Source organism: Chionomys nivalis, chromosome 2 (genome assembly GCF_950005125.1).
Source record: "Chionomys nivalis chromosome 2, mChiNiv1.1, whole genome shotgun sequence".
NCBI lineage: Eukaryota > Metazoa > Chordata > Mammalia > Rodentia > Cricetidae > Chionomys > Chionomys nivalis.
This window is the reverse complement of record NC_080087.1, coordinates 109,818,101-109,839,385: the sequence shown is the minus strand read 5'-3', so window position 1 is coordinate 109,839,385 and position 21,285 is coordinate 109,818,101. Positions and strand designations below refer to the sequence as shown.

General features: G+C 42.3%; 2 protein-coding genes across 4 annotated transcripts in view; both read left to right on the top strand.

Annotated features, from left to right (window-relative positions):
- The window catches only part of Dis3l2 (DIS3 like 3'-5' exoribonuclease 2), a 381,117-nt gene that overhangs the window by 273,500 nt on the left and 86,332 nt on the right, over positions 1-21,285 (top strand). For all 3 annotated transcript variants that reach the window (XM_057762692.1, XM_057762690.1, XM_057762691.1), the window contains one exon: positions 12,015-12,127. In XM_057762692.1, the coding sequence (XP_057618675.1) occupies positions 12,015-12,127 (113 nt within the window). The remainder of the gene's footprint in view (positions 1-12,014; positions 12,128-21,285) is intronic.
- Positions 14,203-14,709, top strand: LOC130870108 (60S ribosomal protein L27a). The gene has a single exon (XM_057762693.1). It carries the CDS (start codon positions 14,218-14,220, stop codon positions 14,662-14,664), a length of 447 nt encoding a protein of 148 aa, XP_057618676.1. The 5' UTR covers positions 14,203-14,217; the 3' UTR covers positions 14,665-14,709.

Here is a 21,285-nt window from a genome sequence, read left to right as displayed (position 1 = left end):
AAATTGAGTAATTACATCCAAAAAGTTATTTAACATCACTAGAAATAGCCATAAAAAACAAACAAATAAATAAGTGGCTCTGTAATGAGAGAAGAACCCTTCCAAGTTTTTATCATTAGGATATAAAGTGAGGAGCTTTTGCCTCTCAGAATTGAAAGTGAGAAAGGACATGGTAATTTCGAGTGAAAGGAAGGTTTAGACTGGATTAAGCAGGGGTAATTACAGTTACACATAGTGACTAGACATTTAATGGTGCCTGGTGCCTATGTGCTTTGAAATGTATAAAATTACGTATCTTTTAAATTTTGCTTTTAGAAACTAATAATTATGTCTTGTTAATTAAGAGAAAATAGAACAATCCATGAATGGCTGAATGTGGTGAAGCCTGCCTGTAATCCTAGCCCTTTGTGAGGCTGAGGTAGGAGGATCCAGAATTCTAGGCCAGACTTTGCTCCATAGCAAGTTGGATTTGAGACCAGCTTGGATTAAGTGAGACCTTGTATCAGAAACAACAACATGAGAAAAGGGGTACAGATAGCTAAAAGGGTGGAGGAAGGGAGGATAAAGATGAATCAGTCCACAAACAAGCATGAAAATTTGCAAAAATTCTGTAGTCAAACCTACATGTAGGCCTGTTGAGCTCTGGAGGAGCCAGAGCCTTCAGTGGGGATCATACAGTGCTCACTGCACCACAGAGTAGAGTTAAGACTAGGCTCCGGGACAGCCATAAGCACCAGGGAAGTGTTTGAAAGTGCTAGGAACAAGCTTATATGACCTGGAGTCTCATTTCTTCTTTGGAAACAGTTGTTCTGCTTGGAAAGGGTATCCTGGTGCCTGAGGTCACCTTGTGGAGCCTATTGGTGCAGTGCTTTGGTTGCAACCATCCACCAAGAGTCATATGCCAGCACCTATGTCATGGCCCCTGCCTGGGCTTGCAGGAAGCTGTGTATGTACTGTGGGCCGAGGGTTGTATGGAAGCAAGTAGAAGTGTATTCAGTATTTTGTCCGTGCATTTAAAAAGTAACCTAAAACTTAAATGAGAAAGACATCTGTCATGGAAAACTTAGAGTTTTCTTTTAAGCATGAAGAAATTCACAGTTCTGTCATCCAAAGGAAACCTCTGCTGTTCCCTTCGTTTCTCTTCAGACACTTTTAAGCCAGGTTTCCAGGTTTTTGTTATTGTTTTGTTTTTGTTGTTCTTCTTCTTGACACCTCTGAAAACAAATACAAATGTCAGGAATAATCTTGGAAAATGATTTCCAAGGTCCAGAAGTCATCACTGGGGACATTGTCATTCAGCTCTAAGCTATAACCCTCTTGTGCCTCTTTGGCTTCTTTCTTTTAAAATTTGTACCTAGTTTTACTTAACTGAATTTTGTCCTTTTCAATTTTTTTCATTTCCTTGTATTCTTCAGTCTTGTAATGTTTGGGTGGTGGTTCTGATGGAGGGTTTTGGACATGCACAAAAGCCAGCTGACAGAATATTATAAAAAAAATTCTTGTTGCTTCTTCAACCCTCAAACATGGCCTGTCTGCCCCGTTTCTACCCTAGCCATCCTCACCCACCCCCGACCCTAGCTCTTGTTGCTCACCCTCTGAGTCTGTAACCACTATCAAGGAAGGATCCTTCCCCACCTCTGAACTTTACTGTCTTGGCATTGAAGAAGTATCAAATGCGTGTGCTCATTGCTGTCCCAGGCCCGACCGGCTGACCCAGGCTTTCCCCACTCACTTTGGAGATGCCTGGAAATTCCCAGACATTGCCTGTGCCAGCCTCACATGTTCAACCCCTCATTCTCCTTCCTGTTAATGAAGGAGGCCATTGCTCAAGTCATTTGGAAAGGGAAAAGTGGAATTTACTACCTGGGTGTTCCTCTTCCATGCAGTTCGTATAAATTTAAACTGAGATTCCTGAGAATTAGATTGAACATGACAAAAATTGCAGTGTGGGCAGTTTCGCTGAGTACTTGCAGATTGATAGAGCTCTTTGTAACAATGAAGGGGAAGGTTCTTTAAGCTGCCTAGTTCCAGAAGGTGAGCTCACCAGTTAAGAAGTTTGTAAAGGTTCACTTTAACCCTTTGATGGGTAGCAAAAAGAGAGAGAGACAGAGAAAGAGACAGAGAGAAAGAAAGAAAAAAAGTTTAAAAAAATGCACAAACTCTTCCAAAACTGGCACACCTGAGAAGTTGTGCCAGACAACACCCTCCTCAAACACACAAACCTTGGGTTGCATTCAGATTTGTGTGTCCTGGAATTTTTCATTGGTTCAACTCCTTCTAAGTTTAAGAAATATCCTCAAATCCTCAGCATGTCACGACCGTGGAGTGCTGCCATGGCCTGCCATCTCGGTGGTCAGCTTTTGTGTGAGGAGATTACATAACACAATACCACACGGAACTGGAAGTCGTCAGAGTTTGAACTGTCTTTCTTACCTAGCAACTCTGTCAGCGTTTCCACCAAAGTCAGCGGGACTTTGCTTGTCCCAGCTAAAAGAGGGAGTTTATTGTGTGGCCGCAGGTGATATAAATACAATTGTTTTTCAGATGTTTAGTCTGTCTCAAAACTTAAGAAGAACCAACCCAGGCCAGGGCCTGCATCCTGGCTGGATGAGCTTCCCAAAGTGAAAGAAACCCTTACTGCTGACTGTGTTCTCTCAGCCCCTTCAGTCAGCTTAGCAATCTGAGCTCTTGAACTAGATTTCTTTCTTATAGGTTGGAAACACTGCCCATGGGGTCAAGAGGGTAATCCCCAAGAGCAGTATGTTCCCATCCCAGGTTGGATGGGAGCCCACTGAAGCCTGGCATCTACTGTGTTGGGGAGAAGGGAGGCCTGTAGGAGTTGCTTGCTTTCGTCTGCCTGTGCTCACTCCACAAACTACTCACCAAGCAGTTCATTTCTTTGCCTGTCAACACTATTCTTCGGAGACAAATACCTTCTTTGGGGTTACTGTTTACAGTCAGGTATCACCATAAACCTCAACAATAAACCTGTGGTATGCAGAATGAGGCCAGCAACCAAATCAGAATGTGAACCTGGTATACTCAGTTTGTCTCTTCCCATCTTGGGTGAAATAAAATCTACATGCTTCATCCTGATCCAACAGTCCCAGTGACTTTACTAGGCTCCTACTTCCTATCCTTTCTTCCTCCCTGCCTTCTCCTAATTCCTTAGGCTCCTCAAGCTCGTCTTACCCCTAGCCCTCTGCTCTGGATATGCCCTGCAGCCATCATTTGACATTATTCTACCTTGTAGGCTTCAGTGTATTGCTCAGAGAGTCCACCGTAACTAAACTTGAGACATGACAAGCATTCTCTCCCATATTGGTACTTTATTCAAAGTCTCTTCTGTTATCTAAGTAGAGTTCTTAATCTTGTTATTTATTTACTTGATGCCATTCTCTCTTCACTAGAATACAAGCTCCATAGAAAGGACCTTGTCTGTCTCCTTTATGAATATGACCCAGCCCCTGGGAACATATTTGACACATCCATAGTAGGAGCTTTACTGGCATTTGTCAAATGGCTGAATGAGTGGTGGTGGTTGTCAAGAACATGTTTGGAAAGAGTGTTAGGATTGTGAGATAATTCAAAACCAAGCTGTGTGGTGGTGTCTCACCTGAAGAAGAGCTCCAGAAGCCTCATGTTACTGGCAGAAGTCACAACTGTTGCTATCCTATGCCAACCCTGTTCCACTTTGTCTTAGCTAGATTCTTGTCCCCTGAGGACATAGGCTTATTCTGAGCAGCCTGTAAGCTGGAACAAGTGTAGTAAATAAAAATTCTAGGGAGATGTGTGTTGGCTTTGAAAGAGGGAAAAAACACACATACTTGCAATTTTTATCAAAGAATGAAGTAGATTACACTGGGAAGTTCTGACTTTGAAGTCGGGGGGAAGGGTAATGAGAAGCTCTAGGAGAGTAAAGAAGGGATGGTGCTGGAACTTGACCATCAGGACAGTCCTGCCATAGAAAGCCCTCTCTTATCCCGGATGGAGTGTGAGGAACATTAGGAGCTGCCAGGAACAGGTAAGGAAGTGTTCTCTCTCTCTCTCTCTCTCTCTCTCTCTCTCTCTCTCTCTCTCTCCACACACACACACACATTAGGAGCTTCTAGGTGAGGAAGTGTGCGCTCTCTCTCTCTCTCTCTCTCTCTCTCACACACACACACACACACACACATTAGGAGCTTCTAGGTGAGGAAGTGTGCGCTCGCTCTCTCTCTCTCTCTCTCTCTCTCTCTCTCTCTCTCTCACACACACACACACACACACACACACACACACACACACCCATAGGAGGGTTTGGGGGGAATGAAGACAGTGCAGAGTAGCTGGAGTTCAGGCTTAGGAGCTGGGAGTTGTGCTGAGGAGACCCATCACAGTGGGGAGGCAGGAAGCATTGAAGAAGGCAGGGCCAAGAAGGTTAAAAGTGCCTGGGATAGACAGGTATAGGAGTAACTTTGTTGGTTTCAAATTAATTGCCATGTACTGAGAAGAGTGGAAAATAGCAGGACTCCAGGCCTGTATTTTGAAAAGAGTACTATCTTCTGTGTGGAGGATGAGTTTGTGCAATGGCAGGGAGCAATGAGGAGCTTAGAAGGTCTTCCTTAAAGGAAATGATGGTCAGACTAGTAAAGTGGGGGGTGGCTGGGGAAGAGGTCTGGGTAGATTAAAGAAGTTTGGAAAGTAGAGTGCAGTGTGACTGTTTAACAAAGGCCTGAGTAGGTTCTGGATTTCCTCTGGTCCTCTACATGAAGGTGCTTTTGTTGCTTTAGTTGGGGAATAACCCCGCTTCCTGGAACAGGAGCAGGAAATGGATTTGCTATGAAGGATTCATGTGAGGTACCTTTGGAGCAACTAAATGGCACTTACTAGTAGGCTTGTGTCAACCTGAGTTCAGAGAGGTCTAAAGGCCAGAAGTGAGTATGCTGGACAGTGCAGGAAAGCAGACTTAGCAGAGAAGTTAGCTTGGCAAAACTCGGAGGCCTGACACAAAGGCATGGATGGGACAAGCAGAGAAGGAAAAGTCTTCAGGAGTCAGTGGCATAGCTCATTAGTGACCCAAACAGTGCATGGCTCTGTTCAGGCAGCTGGAACAAAGTACGATAGTAACTTACTTCTCACAGTTCTAGAGACTGGGGAGGTCAAAATGAAGGCACTGACAGCCCAACTGTCTAGTGAGGGCCCACTTTCTGGTGTCTTTGTATGGTGGAAGGGACAGGGGCACTGTTTCAAAAACTGTTAGGTTGGTTGGTTGGTTTTTTGTTTTGTTTTATTTTATTTTGTTTGTTTGTTTGTTTGTTTGGGGTCTTTTGGGGTTTTACTTTTTTCCAAAGATGGAATCTACAGTTTGGAACTTTCCAAGTAAGGATTCTACCACGGATAGTATATTCTCAAATCCTAAGATCTCTTTTATGAAGACATTCATCTCAATGGTCTAGGCTCTGACCTCATGGCCTAATCACCTCCCAAAGGCCCCATCTTCTGATCACACTAGGGATTAGGCTTCAATATGTGCATTTGGAGAGGACACAAATACTCAGTTTATTACAGAACATATTGAGGTTTCTGTGAGGAATGTTCTGTTGGAGCTAGAAGACTCTGTCACCAAGGCCCATACTCAGTAGTGGTGCAGGCACACTCAAGCGACCCAGGTCTGGAAGGGCCTAGCCTTGCTGTAGCTAAGGGAAGACTGCCAATGCCTCCGTCTCCACCACCCCTGCCTGGGCAGTCCTTAATGCTGGCCAAGCCTCTGGTAGTTAAGACAATCACTCTGCTTCCAGCTAAAGCTGACTGTCAGCTAGAGATTTAGAAAGGAACTGCCCGGGTTCCCAGGACTTACTCTTCTAATTAAAGAGAACTGGAGTTAATAGCTTAGTGGTTGTTCCATAATCAGGCCCTGCTACAAGTGGTTAAGAAGCTTGGCAGTGAGAACCAAAAGAGCCTTCAGGGACAGGGGTGTGGCTGTGAACAAGGCTAGGAAAAGGACTTCTGAATCCAAAGCTAAGAATGTGGCTTCCCTTGAGTCATGAATGATAGGGAGGGTTTTTGAGCTGTGGCCCATTGAGACAGAAAATTAGGTTGTTTCATCTTGTCCTGGAAGTGATTGTGGGTGGGGGTTATAGATGGGGGAGTGAAAGGAACAAAAGCTCAGGAGTCAAGCTGACTTGGAATTGGGGTTTATCATATCCTGACTAGGGTACATTGGACCATAATTTGCAGCCTCCCTAACCTCAGGTGATTTATCCATGTAATCTGTAGGGCATGATTGTTGTCGATATTAGATTATACTCAGAGGCCCTGTCATAGAGATAAATTTTAAAAGAAAGTTATTTCTGCAATTGTGATTAGCATTTGAGGGGACAGGATTGAACCCAGGGCTTTATGCAGGATGGGCAAATAATGTATCATTGAGACACAACCCCAGCCCTGATTATAATTTTTATGAACATCATTGCCAATATTATGTCCATGTAGTTGTCATAGATTACAAAACACTTTCCTACTTTCCCATCAATTACACTTCAACACACTTTGTTGTCCTCTGTCATATCAGTGTATCTGCTAGGTTCATTAGGCCCAGTCCTCCTTAAAAGGAGGAATTTCCATGTATTGATGCCTGTGTCAACCAGAGGCTTCATTCTGTATATCATGGGTTTATGCAAGAATGTACTTTATTGAGGGTAGAGAGACAGTTCAGCAATTAAGAGCACATGTGTTATTTCAGGACTCACTCGGGCAGCTCACAACTGCTTTATCCCTTCCCTGGGAGACCTCACATCCTCTTGTGGACTCCATAAGGACTGCACTCATATATACATACTCATATTCACTCTCTCTTCCTTTCTCTAAAAAGAACTGCAATAATATCTTTGGAAAAGAGAAAACCCTTTCTCATAAGTGAGGCTCTTGAGAACAGAGCAAATGACCACCTTGAGGATAGCCCCACCCCTAAGGATATGGCCAGGACACTGTCAAGAAGTGGTTGCTCCAGCTGAAAAACTGGAATTGAAAGGGTGGTTTCTAAGCCCTGGCTCTAGTCTATTAGTATTTCACATGAGTGAAAACGTTCTGATATTCTCCTCAGGTCATTCAAAGGAATGTGTGTATTCCTCTGAGCTTTGCAGTCTCTGTACAAAGTGGAACAGGCATGAATGGCTTTTGGGAATTCTTTTTTCCTGATTTCACTTAAAGAACTTCCTTAAAGTTCATGGAAGTCCCCTTTGCCCTAGTATATAGAAAACTATATATTTTTTAATTTTTGAGGAATATTTTGTATTCTTTTTATAATTCATTTATTTATTTGTATTTTATGTGCATTGGTGTTTTGCCTGCATGTATGTCTGTGTGAGGCTGTCAGATCTCCTGAAACACAAGTTACAGACAGTTGTGAGCTGCCACATAGGTGCTGGGAATTGAACCCATGTCCTCTGGAAGAGCAGCCAGTGTTCTTAACCACTGAGACATCTCTCCAATCCCATTATATTCTTTTAATAGACATTAAGAGATAGCATTTTTAAAAACATTGTACTCAATCCTCAATGTCCTGAGAGCAAACACTATCATGACTGACCTTTTGAGGTGCGTATTTTCTTTCATAGAATAAAAGCTCCAATGCCACTGTCTCAAGAGTTCTGCATGTTCACATTATGAAAATATATGTAATAAAATATTTATTTAGGCTTTTCATTAAAAAATGTCCAAAGTAGAGAATAAGAGAGTGTCTTTTGCTCGGTTAAGAGGCTCTGCAGGAAATTCAGAGTGGAATTCAAGTCCCTCAAATATATTTAGATTGGCCTCCACTGTGTTTTATCTCCTGTAATGAACTCTTTGTCAGTTTGTCAATTTTCACTAAGTTCAGAAAGTTCATGTATAGTAACACAGATCCCAAGTTTAAAATTATGGTTTATATCATGATGTAATAGTCATCTCTCTTTTCCTTTAGTCAATATTTACCTGTGAGGCCGACATATTATAATCCTGACTTCAAAAGAAGACCCTTTATTTTACCTTCTTCAAGTGTTGGTTTTAAATGTTTAAAATATCAGAATTTAGAAGCTGAGCCATCCAAGACTCTTGCCTGTGGTTGCTTGGCGTAAAATTCCTAGAGCATCAGGCAAAACAGGCATGTGCAATTCACCGAGTGACCCAGCAACATAGCTGTATGCCTATCAGAGTGAGGCTGCTCAACTTGGAACCAGCTTGATTTCTCCCAGCTCCCAGCCAGCCTTTCCCCTATGGAAGATAAACCCATTACATCACCCCATAGCAGCCACTGGGCCGCCTTGGACTTGGCTTCACCTTTGTAAATGCTCCTACAAGGTTGTGAAAGAAACAACAAAACAAAACAAAAAAAAACAAAGAACACTTCGTGGGAGGATCTCTTTGTATCAGAACAACTGAAGAATAAATTCTATGCCTTGTCTGAACTCTTCAAGTACCCCATTTTTAAAAACTGAGGGAAGAGTTATCCCCTAGGAAGTAGGTATAAGAAATAGATAAAAGTTATAAGTGTTCCATATAAAATATCTGATGGGCCAGTGAGATGGTTCAGTGGAGGAAAGACTCCTGTCTTTAACTCTGATGATCTGAGTTTGAACCCCAGGATTCACATAATGAGTGGAAAAACTGATTCCCTCAAGTTTTCCTCTAACATACAGATGTACATCATGGCATGCTCACCCCCCACACTCATGCATAGAAAACTCATAAATAAGAACATAATTTTAAAAAACATTAAGACTGTCTAATGCCCTAGGACTGGTCACACAGGTCACCAAAGGAGCAAATGGGAATGTGTTAATAATAAGCTCCTTGATTTTAGATGAGATTCTCAGCAAGTCAGAACGGAAAGAGTATTCATTAGCTCAGGAATGGCCAAGTAGACAAATAAACTGGGTTCATCCCCATCTTGATCCTGGAGTTCAAACAAGGTCACCCTGGATTTTCCCATATTTCTTAGACTTGTTATTTTCTATGTTACTTTGACTATGTGAATGAAGGTGGTTCCTGGTAACTACGGGCTTATGTTGTCCCCATTTCTGGGTTCAGAAGAGAGACCCTCTTGGACGAAGTCCATGTTGGTCCTGAAAACAGGCTCAGAAACCTTTTGTTTGGGTCATATGCCTATGCCAAGAATAGTCACTGTCATCAAGGATGGGATGTAGTGGAATTTCATCAGGTGCATGATCAGTTTAAGCACCTTCAACCCTATGCTTGTTTCTTGAGTGTATCTTTCTCCACGCTAAATGCTTGTTTTATACATATTTTCTTTAGATGTTGTCCATTTTGTGTATTTCATAAATGCATATATAAGTACATCCATGTATGGATTACATGTGTGTATATCCACATGTGTGTATATTTATATTCATATGGCATACCATATTTGAAAGTTTATTAACAGGGCATTCAAGAGTAAATCTTAAGTTTATAAAATACTTCTTCTGTGGCTCTAAGGGTCAGTTCCACCAGCCTGGGTACTACCTCTTTGGTGCACCTTGTAGTGGTTGAGCTATTGGAAGAAAGGAAGGACAGGAGAAAGAAACAAGATATTGATTCTATTCAATAAATATTGAGTTCCCACTATGCACTGCCACTCTTGTAGGCACTGAGCATGAACAGTCAAGAAAGGCCCTGTTTGCAGTGTTTACTCAGTAATCTCCAGAAAGGTAGTGAAAATATACTATGATACATGGCAAGGATGAGTGTTCTGGGGACAGACAACAATAAGTATCTGAAGAAGGACACTTAAAAGAAACCCCACACTAGTTCAGAACTGAATATAATAGAGGGTTATTTATTTAGGGGTAGACTCACAGATCACAATACTCTGCTCAGACAGGGAATAGTAACCAATGTTGCAGCCGGAAAAGAGAGAGCACAGACTCACATGTTACATCAGCATATATAGTATGTAAAGTTCCACCCAAGTGGGCGGGTAACTTAAAGGCTATTGGCTACAGGAATTCCTACAGCACCTACCCCTTTTGTTTAAATAAGAGAGTTCTAAGCCTAATACATACAATAAGAACAAATGTGTTAAACAAGAAACGTGATAAATGTTTTAATAATTATCTTATCTAATGAGTTTAAGTCTTGTGTAAGAATTAACTTGGCCAAGTCATGAGAGGAAAGTAACTACAACTATCTAGTCTTCAACCCCATCAAAGATCTGAAAAGGGGAATAATATTAATTGAGTAAACAGGAAGTGTAATCAAGCAACTTCCAAAATGTGCAACAAATGACAGATACAACTGGCTACCTGGGCAATCACCCAAAGTTTTCGATGTTGGAGCAACCAACTTTGGCTAAGGCCTAGAGTAACTGACAGACCATTTTCAGAGGCAAAAAAAATTTTTCAAAACTGTCTTACCCTGTCTTGGCAAGATTTAACAGTCTTTTTTTCTTGTATCCTGCTTGTCCTGTCCAGACATTGTGCATTTTGTCAGTGGTTGATGCATGGATAGTTCTTTGCCCAAAGGCCAGTTTTGCAAAGCTGAAGAATACAAGCTCCAAGTGGAGTGTCTTTGGTGTTCAACATTCTCTCGGGGATAGATTGGTGCTGCCAGGAGCAATCGTGTCTCACATCAACAGAACCCTAAGTTATTTAAATGTCATATTTTACAGCTCTTTAAAGTGGTTGAAGATTACTTATCTATGCAGAATACAATCTCTCTGTATTTAAAGAACCTGATTAGTCTAACTATAAGTATAACAAACATGGATGACTATTGACCTATAATTCTTAATACCTATATAACTTAAAGACTAAGACTTCATATTAAAATATTAAATAGTCTTTAAATAACTGTACAACAAATGAGGACAATGATCTCAAAATGTAAACAATGTATAAGTATCTTGATCAGAGGTAGAAATGTATTTTGCAATATGATAAATATATCCTAAAATTGTATCAATATACAGAATGTCTTAAGCAGAGGTAGGAGCATGCATGCATACAATATGACAAAATAACTTTGCCTAGGTATACAAATATTGTAGATGAAAATAGGAACATATTCAATATAATTTAAGTTTGTATCAATATGCAAGAATCTATACCATTGTAAATAATAGTTCACAAGTATTCAGTCCATTACTCACTATTAATATTAGTGTGAGTAAGCTCACACTAATCTATTATCCCATCCAAGTATCAATAGATACACAGTAGGTGTTTAAGCAGGCAAATAAAGAGAGGACAGAAGAACTTCTTCTTGCTTGGAGATTCTCTTTAAGTAGACCAATTTTAGGTAAAGAGATTGCTGATTGCAGATCCTGCTGAGATAGCCCAAGCATAGCAAAAAGAACCAGCCAGACACGTTTCTGAATGGAATAAGGTAAGATGGATGCATTCAGATTAGAAAGGTTTTTTTTTTTTTTATGGCAACTGCATCCACACTATGTGAAAGATCTTGCAAGCCTACCAATGTAGGTTGAGGTGAGACCATGCATGGCCATAAACAGTGAGCTCAGAAGTGACATCACCAAATGCATGTTTAAAAGCATAACAGCAGAAGTGTAGAGGGCTAGGAAAGTGGATACAGGGGCCAGATGGGCAGGTCAGACATAGGACTGACTGAGGGCTTTGGTCAGTGGATGTAGATGAAAGGCCACGCTTCCAGAAACAGTGCCTTGCAGGTTTAGGGAGCCAACTCATTTCTTGTAACCTTAAAGGACTAACTTATTACCCACTAGACCTGTCTTTTATAAATATAGTGATGGGTTTACCCAAAGATAAGACGCCTTTAGAGATGGAAATAGTTTGTGGAGATGGCTCTCTCATTTGTTCACAGTAAAAACCACTTCATCTGTCTGGTATAGGATGAGGAAAATGACAGCAGTACTAGTCACAGGAACTACAAATAGCTGCCAAGAAAGACTAGAACAGTGAGTGGCCAATGTTTTAGGGCCTGAGTCTGTGAGAGTGACAGGTACCCTTGGAAAGGATCCCAGGAAGGATTCTGCTACCCTTCCAACCAGGCTAATGCTCCTTCTTATCCACTTACAGGCACCTTTGAAGTGGGTGTCCACATCGCTGACGTGAGTCACTTCGTTCCTGAGGGATCCTCTCTGGATAAGGTGGCTGCTGAGAGAGCCACAAGTGTCTACTTGGTTCAGAAGGTACAAATCAGCTTTGAGTGTCCTAGATTTTATGAAGTGTTCCCACTTAGTATTCTTCCTTTATTTTTAATTTGTGAAGAACATGTCTTTTCTGAATCTTTCCCCAGATCTAGTAAGGTCTAAAATACAGGTTTGGCACTGGGAACATGTTTGCCCTCTGTTACTGCACATGTTTTTAAAAGAAGCCAAAGCTTTCATCTCAAACCTCCTCTTCCGAGTAGCCTTGTCACATCCTTCCAACAGTGGTCAGTTTTCAAACTATTGCTTCAAAGAAAGGCCTAAGAGGGCCGGGTGGTGGCACACGCTTTTAATCCCAGTACTCGGGAGGCAGAGACAGGCGGATCTTTGTGAGTTCGAGGCCAGCCTGGTCTACAAGAGCTAGTTCCAGGACAGGCTCTGTAGCTACAGAGAAACCCTGTCTCGAAAAACCAAAAAAAAAAAAAAAAAAAAAAAAGCCTAAGAAACAGTTGGGTTTGTAGTTTAGATAACAACCACATCTAATCTTTTGTGTTGTGTCCACTCTCACACAATAGATACCAAGTGGAATGACAGTTCACTATGTACAATAGGCCTTAGAGAAACATTTTCAACCCTTGTTCTAAATACCTGTACCAAACCTGTCCTGGTCTGCACTATACAGGTAGCCCACAGAATCCCCAAGATGGACCTGCTGTTAGATGTCCCTCACCTTAGCTATAAAAGGAAGAAATCATATCCCTTCTTGGGGCCAGGAGATGACTCAGTAAAATATTTGCCATGCAAGTGTAAGGACCTAAGGTTTGAATCCTCAGCACTCACATAAAAGCAGGGTATGATGATATGCATTTGTAATATTAGCACAAGTGGGGGTTGGGGGAGACAGATCCCCAGAACTCACTGCTCAGCAGGTCTAGCCAATCAGTGATTTTTGGGTTTAGTGAAAGGTTCTATCTCAAAAAACAAGGTAGAGAGTGGTGATGATGGAGGAGTATGCCCAGTGTTGGCCTCTGGTCTTTACACATTTGTGCACACACACACACGCAGAGAGAGAGAGAGAGAGAGAGAGAGAGAGAGAGAGAGAGAGAGAGAGAGAGAGAGAGAAAAGCAGAGGGAAAAAGGAAATAAATACATCCATTCCATCCTATGTAGGCTGGTACATGCCTACAAGTATCTATGAGAATCCATCCCTTTAACAAGTATTTTCCAAGCATCAGGTATCTATAGGCATTGTGGTATGCCCTGAAGACAGCTGTAAATAATAAAACATGCATAACTTGTCTCTATCTTCCACTGTAGGTCATAGATTCTTCTAGCCTTTTTTTCTCTGATGGTGTGCTCCTATGCTCATTTTGACTCATCTTATTTGGGACTGTGTCTAAATTTACTTCCTGTCTGGCTCCAATGAACTCAATAGCTTGAACCTTTCCTCCCCAATCCCAAGCTCTAAAACATGACTTTTGGTTTTTGATCATTGACTGTATCAAGGTAAAATATCTACCCCCACTCCTGCCAACCCATTCCAAGACATTCTGGGAGCTGGATATTGTTTGTGTGGCCCCAAGCAGTGTCCAGAGACTAGCCAAGTTCCATATTTACTCTATTCTGAGAATTTCCAAACACTATCACCAGGGAAGGGGTATAGCTTCCTAGTCTCTCTCTCTACTACCAACTGCCTGTATGCCTTCACTGTTGGCAGAAGGAACACCAAGCTATGAATTATGCCTCACAAACAGTGTGACCTCATAGTGCAGCTGCTGCCTCTTCGGATCCCTGTTTATTTTAGGTAGAAGCTGCAAAGGACCAAGAAAGAGGTCTTCCAGGGTCTAGGTTTTCATGTAGCTTTGGGCCGAAACATTTTTATACCGTTTATTAAACAACCTTCCCTTTCTCTCAGTTCTTGTTGGCTTCTCTTGCTCCCTCCACAATTTAACAAACAAGATCTTGAAAACATATGTATTCCTGGCTCCCTGAACTTCTACTTCCTGATGCTCCCCAGAAAGGTTTTGTGCTTTCATGCTATGTTCTCTAGATGCTATTAAGACAGGCCACAAAGACACTTGCTACCTCGCGATACTTCGCTGGTTCCTCCCTCTTTCCTTTCTGCCAGCGCCATGCCATCCAGACTGAGAAAGACCCGGAAACTCCGGGGCCACGTGAGCCACGGCCATGGCCGCATCGGTAAACACCGCAAGCATCCAGGAGGACGCGGGAACGCTGGAGGCATGCATCATCACAGGATCAACTTCGACAAATATCATCCAGGTTACTTCGGGAAAGTTGGGATGAGGCATTACCACTTAAAGAGGAACCAGAGCTTCTGCCCGACTGTCAATCTGGATAAACTGTGGACGCTGGTCAGTGAGCAGACTCGGGTCAACGCTGCCAAGAACAAGACTGGAGTTGCTCCCATCATCGATGTCGTGCGATCGGGCTACTACAAAGTTCTGGGGAAGGGAAAGCTCCCTAAGCAGCCTGTCATTGTGAAAGCCAAATTTTTCAGCAGAAGAGCTGAAGAGAAGATAAAGGGTGTTGGAGGTGCCTGTGTTCTGGTGGCTTGAAGCCACTCAGGGAGGCCAATTAAATGCTAACACTTAAAAAAAAAAAAAAAAAAAAAAAAAAAAAAAAAAAAAAGACAGGCCACAAAGGCATACACGGTGACAAACAAGAGAGACTCTGTATCAAACAAGTTGAAAGGTGAGGACCACCTTAAGGTTATCCCCGACCTCCACACATTAAGCATGCCATGTGCCTGTCTGCACTCACACACACAGTGTGCACACCTGTGTGTGCATTCACTTCTGGGGGAGTGACCTTTATTCAATTTTGTCTCTTTTTTGGTATCTATACTATATATCCTGAAGAAAAAAACTCATTAAATTCCAAAGCCCCTTCTTAACTTAAACCTCTGAGAATACAGTTTTGATACTAGTACACTGGCTCCACTTAACCTCAAGCTCAAAGTGCCCATGTGTACTTTCTGCCTGACAGTGATATCAGCCAAACCCGGCTTTTCCCTGGTCCAGACTTGGAAGAAGAAGATGAGCTTCCACATCCCTTGTAGCTACAAAACTTCTAGTGTTGTGATGGAAAGCTCAGTCTTTGAAGTAATCTGTTAAAAGCTGTGTCAAGTAAGTAAGTGTGAAAAACTCTCCATTTACAATAGTCTACTACTGCCTTTTGGTCTGATGAGTTGAGAACTTAGAGCCATTAGAGCCTCTTCCTCCAAGCAGGTGGTTTTCTCTTATCTTGCAGCTGAATTCTCCTTTTATAACCAGAAAATATGTTTCAAAATTAGAAACAAAAGAATAAAATCGGATTAATAGCTGAGTGTTTCACTTTCTGTTCCCTTCACCTTGGTTTTGTGACTGTCACAGTTTGAGACTCTCTTTGGGAATGCTTATTGGGGCTCTGCTGCTAAACTCTGAAGGTGGAGAGCTGGTGGAAGAAGGGCTGTGAGCCTCCACTGTCCAGCCCTGCCTCCAACTTGGCAGGAGCTCGAGGCACCGACCCGCAACCTTGGACAGCGGAGCTGTGCATTCTGATGCTTTTGAACCGCTGCTCTGACCTTTCTTCCTTCTCGGTTTTGTTTCTTAAAGGACTGTGTCCAGGAACTTTTCTGCTGTTTTCACTTTACGTCGCCTATAAAGGTCTTAAAAGCTGGATGAGCTGCCTTTCCCTTGTGCATATTCTCTGCTCTCCCATTTGGCCAAATCATTTTTTCCCAACTCTGTCACTCCAGGGAAGGGGGCTGGGCATTCCAGTTGATTTCCCATCTATAGGAAATGTGGCTCTGACTTCTTTTCATTAGGATGCTGACTTATAGGTGACTGATGGTCAGAGTTACAATCTAAGCTTGGTTTGGGAACGATCCCAGAGAGCAGAACAATATACAGTGGAGGCAATCCTGGATCCAGATCCTAGCTCACTAGCTTTACATGAAATTCTTCTTGTTGAGATTTGACTCACAGTATAATGATTCAGTGACTCTTGCTAACAAGGAAACATAGTAAAGAGAAAGATAAATTTAAATAGTATTTGTTTAAATTTTAAAAATGCACCCTTTCTTTTTGACAAAGATGTTTCTGTTAGGATGGGGACAACTATATATCTTTACTTGAACCTATTCTTTTCAGAGGCCGTGACATCTGCTCAGCTAATGTGTTCTCTGGAAAAGAAATGGAATTTAATTTTAAGTTTTAAGGTAATTAGAAATAAATAAATATGTGAATTAAGTTTTAAAAGTAAAAGAAAACCTAAACAGTTGAAACCTGAACCTAAACTTTCTGTCTGCTGGCCCAGCCATGCATGTTATTTTAGGTGTGAAGCAGCTCGAGTGAAAGCTCACCATAAATCTCGAGGATGTTTTATTGGTAGTGCTTTATAATAGAGATCAAAGATTGGGATTGGAACCCTGTCTTCATGTACAATCCAAGAGTTTTAAGATGTTCCTTTCTGACACCAGCAGATTGTTAGCACTGCTGTTTTGTTAATGTCAAACTGGGTAGCAAAGAGTTGATCGAATTCTGGATCATGGAAGTGTTGATATGAAAAAGGAAACCCTTTAAGCAGAGATGTTGGCTCTCAAAACATATTGTGTATTTCCTTTAGGTTTCTTCAGTCTGTGAGCAGGGAGCTAGCTGAGCATACCTTGGTGTGAAAATCTCCAAGCCTTCAGAAAAGGAGAAAATACCAACTTGCCATGCTGCAGATCTGGGGTGCATGGAGGGTATAAGGGGAGGGTGACCTGGGGAACTAGCTGGTAGCTTAGCTTAAGAAAACAGTGGAAACCCCATTACTTGTGAGTATCTGGCCTGATGTCACTGCTCATCCTTCCTGTCCCCCAACATCCAGATGATTGATTCCTCCCTCTGTGGCCCTTTCAACTGGTCACAGGGCTGTCCTGGCTCACCCACTGCTGAACTTGGCCAGCCTGCTTGCTGTGGCTTTAGCAGATGTTTCTGTTCTCTGAGGCTCATGTAAGATTTTATAGTCTTATTGGTACCCCCACCCAGCAGTATTGGGCAGTGGTGTATTGACCTAAATGGCCAGTTCCCTCAGCTCTCCCAAGCCCTGGTCCAGAATCTTAGAAAGTCAGGGTCCTGTCATCGCTCCTTTTTTTCCTACACCAGCCTTTAAGCTCTGTCAGGACAGAGCTTTGGGCTTATGTCTGAAATATTCCCCAGCTCTCTCCCTTTTCTTCTGCCAGTTCTGTCATTCTTCACCACGTAGCAGTACTGACACAGGACTGCTGTGCCAGGTGTCAGGGATGCAAAGCTGAGAGAAATACGGGTCCTGCAGTCCTGGTTCTGGTCAGCATGTTTGCAGGCTGGAGAGATGGTTCAGCAGTTAAAAGTTCTTACTGTTCTCACAGAGGACCCAGATTTGATTCCCAACACCTACCTGGCATCTCAAAACCACCTATAACTCTAGTTCCAGAGGATCTAACCTTTCCTTGCCTCTGTGGTAGCGCACAGAAGCTCACACAGGCACACACCCCCACACACAGAGAGACGCACACATATGAACAGTAAATAGATAAAAGCTTTAGAGCCAGTGTGTTTGAGGAACAGCATGTAGTGTGGACTGGCTGAGGTATGAATTACAGGAATTGCCAAGATGGGAAATTGGAGAGAGGCCTGAAGTGGCAAACTAAGAAGCATGGGTTATGCTGGGTTTCGAGAACAGTTGAGTGACCTTCCTTCTAAGGATAAACTCACTTGAGCACTCTGGATAAAGGGGAATTAAGCCTGAATCGGGGCTAACATTTCAGTGCCAGGATCCTTTCCACAATACTGTCCCTTGAAGCTTTGAGTAATTGCCCCCAGAGGCAGACCCTTGTTCACATATTCTCCAAAGGGTTTATCAGGGCTATAGGATCTAGCTGAATGTCACCCATAGTTCCAGAAATCCCTATCATACAGCAAGAAGGAGGGAGAGGAAAAGGGTGGGGAAGTGGAGAATCTATTTCTCCAGGTATTGCTACTGCCTACATCAAGATAGATGCAGAGAGCTGATTCTCCTTAGTAGCTCTTTGTATATATGACTTCCCATCAGTGACTGTAAGGCCCCAACCCTGCTCTTACTATGTTTTGTTTTTGCTGTTGTAGACTTGTAGACTTATGTATAGCTCAGGGTCTTCCTGCCTCTGTCTCTATCACCATATCCAACCTATGAGTCTAGTCTTTAATGAAGGCTTCTTGGTCCAACCAAAAGTATCAGGGCCTCTTTCATTCATAAGAGACCCAAATCCAGTTGCTGAATCCAGCTCATCCAGCTCATTGATTCCTGGGAAAAGGAAAGGCAATAGACCCTATTATAAATAGGATTCCTAAAACAGAGAATGTAGCGATTACTGGCAGATCACCTGCCTGAATAGGATTTTGGGTTATCACTAAATGAGGTGTAGTAAGAAAGAAAATGCATGGGCTGGAGCACTTGCCTCATAATCATCAAGTGGTCAAGAGCACTTGCTGCATAATCATCACCAAACTTCAGAGATAACCCAGTACCCAGGTTAACACGACAGGTATCCTTACAGAGCACCTGTAACTCAAGCTCCAAGGGATCTGACACCTTCTTCTGGCCTCTGCTCGTGAACAGATGAGATGCACACAGCCACAGACACACACGCACGCACGCACACATACCACTACCATCCATGCTAAACAAACAAATAAATAAATCTTAAAAGTAAAAAACATACACCGAAGAATGGATAAGGAAAATGTGGTACATTTACACAATGGAGTACTACACAGCAGAAAAAATAACGACATCTTGAATTTTGCAGGAAAATGGATGGAGTTAGAAAATGTTATTTTGAGTGAGGTAACCCAGACACAGAAAGACAATTATTACGTGTACTCACTCATAGGTGGTTTTTAAACATAAAGCAAAGAAAACCAGCCTACAAACCACAATCCCAGAGAACTTAGACAACAATGAGGACACTAAGAGAGACCTACATAGATCTAATCTATATGGGAAGTAGAAAAAGACAAGATCTTCTGAGTAAATTGGGAACATGGGAACCTTAGCGGGGTTTACAGGGGAGAGGGGAGAAGCAGGGAGGGGAGCAGAGAAAAATGTAGAGCTCAATTAAAAATTAATTAAATCAATTAAAAAAGTAAAGAACATGCAGAAATCTGGAGAAAATAAGGGTGTTGGTGTTTGCTTCAGCAACACACATATTAAAATTGGAATACAGAGATTAAAACTGCCGTTAAATAAGGCTTACATGTAAATTCAAAAAGTTTCCCATATTTTAAAAAATAAAAAACTTCAGAAGTAAACTTTGTTTTTCTGTTTTCCATTATTACCTTGAAATACCTGAAGCTATGTATGAGATTTATTAAGTTCAATTTTATGTCTTGGGTTTTTGTTTGATAGTTGATTGGTTGATTTGGTTTGATTTTTATTGTTATTTGTTTGTTTGGTTGGTTAGTTTTGAGACAAGGTATCATGTAGCCCAGGCTGACTTTAAACTCTCCAAGCTGAGAATGCCCTTGAACCCCTGATCTTGCCTCTACCTCCCAAGGCTGGGATTAAAGGTACATGCCGAATTTTGAAGCCTGGAAGTCCCAGCAGCCTAGGACCATCTCTAGTGAGGTGCCCTCTTTGTACCGCCTCAAGGCAGGTGTATTGTATTGGCGGGAGCTCTGGGGGAAAAAAAAAGATCATGTGGTAGGATGGGAAACTAGAATGAAAGGAGGAGCCAGAACCATAAACCATTTTGAGAAACTTCAAGTGAAGAGACAGAGGGTGTGGCTATGGGATGGAATAGAGTCTGGAGTTAAGGGCAACTCTACCTTGTGCTCTGATCGTGGAGAACCAAACCAGCTGAGCAGGGAGTTCCCTAGCAAGAGCTACAAGCAGTTAGACCAGGCTTAAGACAAGGGACACAGCACCCCTGAAAAGTTAATGAAATTGGCTCAAAAGGATGGTTGATTGAAAATACTAGAAAGGGCCTGAGTCTGTAATCCCTGCGTAGAAGAGTTGGGTTTTTCTATTGAGAAAGAGTAAGAAGGTAGTGGGGTAAATTGGAGGTGAGCCGTAATGAGTGTGAAGCCTCCGCACAGCTCATTTCCTGTCACCATCAGTGTTCAGACAGTAGAGTGCCCAGAACAAAGAAGGCAGACTCTGAGGCAGTTGGGACAGTGGGATTCGGGTAGCTGGGAACTGTGGTGGAGGTCCATGCTAAATAGGGAGTGTGATGAATGCAGGCCTGGAGAGAAATGCCAGGGCCCAGGGAGCATGGGCACTAGCCCTGTGCAATTGGCAGCAGGAGTTTCTCTACAAAGAAATCTTTCCTGGTTATCCTTGGTGCTCTGCACATCACTCTAACCCATAGTTTCTCCCGATGCTGGGAGAGACCTCATATAGCTCACATGATGCATAGAATCAGGGTACCACTCTCCCTTCTCACCTGCCTGGGCAGGCATATGAGAAATGGCTTTTAAGGGAGGCCCCACTTCAACAGCCCTCTTTCACAAGGAAGCCTGCTGCACTCTGGGTTGAGCAGAAATGCATGCACAGTGACCCCTGGAGGACCAGTGGATTTATGAGAGGCTGTGATATGCCAAACCACAAATGTGATCATAACCTCTTAATTTCTTCTCCTTTGAAAGACACAGGCCTAACCACCTATTTACAAAACTGGATGAACATGGACTGTTTGCTCTGAATTCCATTTGATTTCTTCCTCAAGATCTAGAAGAAAGTTTATTAAAAGGACTGTCCCCTAAAAAAATAAATGCAATTATGCTACCACCGATTCTTCATGAAACTTGAGTTCTTTGGCATCTGACTAGTAGGAGGAGCAAAGCAGTTTTGATAACCTGGGCAGACACAGGGTGTGCTGGTAGTGTTTTGTTTTGTTTTGTTTTAGCAGAGGGTAGCCAAAATTCTTCCCTTTCTACTGAAAGTACAAGTTATGTAAAGATGCTGCTATAGAATTCTGCTGGCAAGGATTTCATGAAGTGGGTTTTGTGTGTGTGTGATACAGTAAACAGAGAAAAATCTCCCAGGTTATTCATTTCCTAACAGAAGTTAGTTATCTACATACTAATGGTGCATATTGTGTTGAGGGTACTAGATAGAAGGACAGAGCCAGACCTTTCTATGTTCTTAGAGTTTCCATAGCCTGGAGCACCTAACAAGGCATCAGGATGTGGTGTGGT

What these genes read in the sequence shown, in the direction of transcription:
- LOC130870108 (XM_057762693.1), top strand. Translation starts at nt 14,218, where the DNA reads ATGCCATCCAGACTGAGAAAGACCCGGAAACTCCGGGGCCACGTGAGC.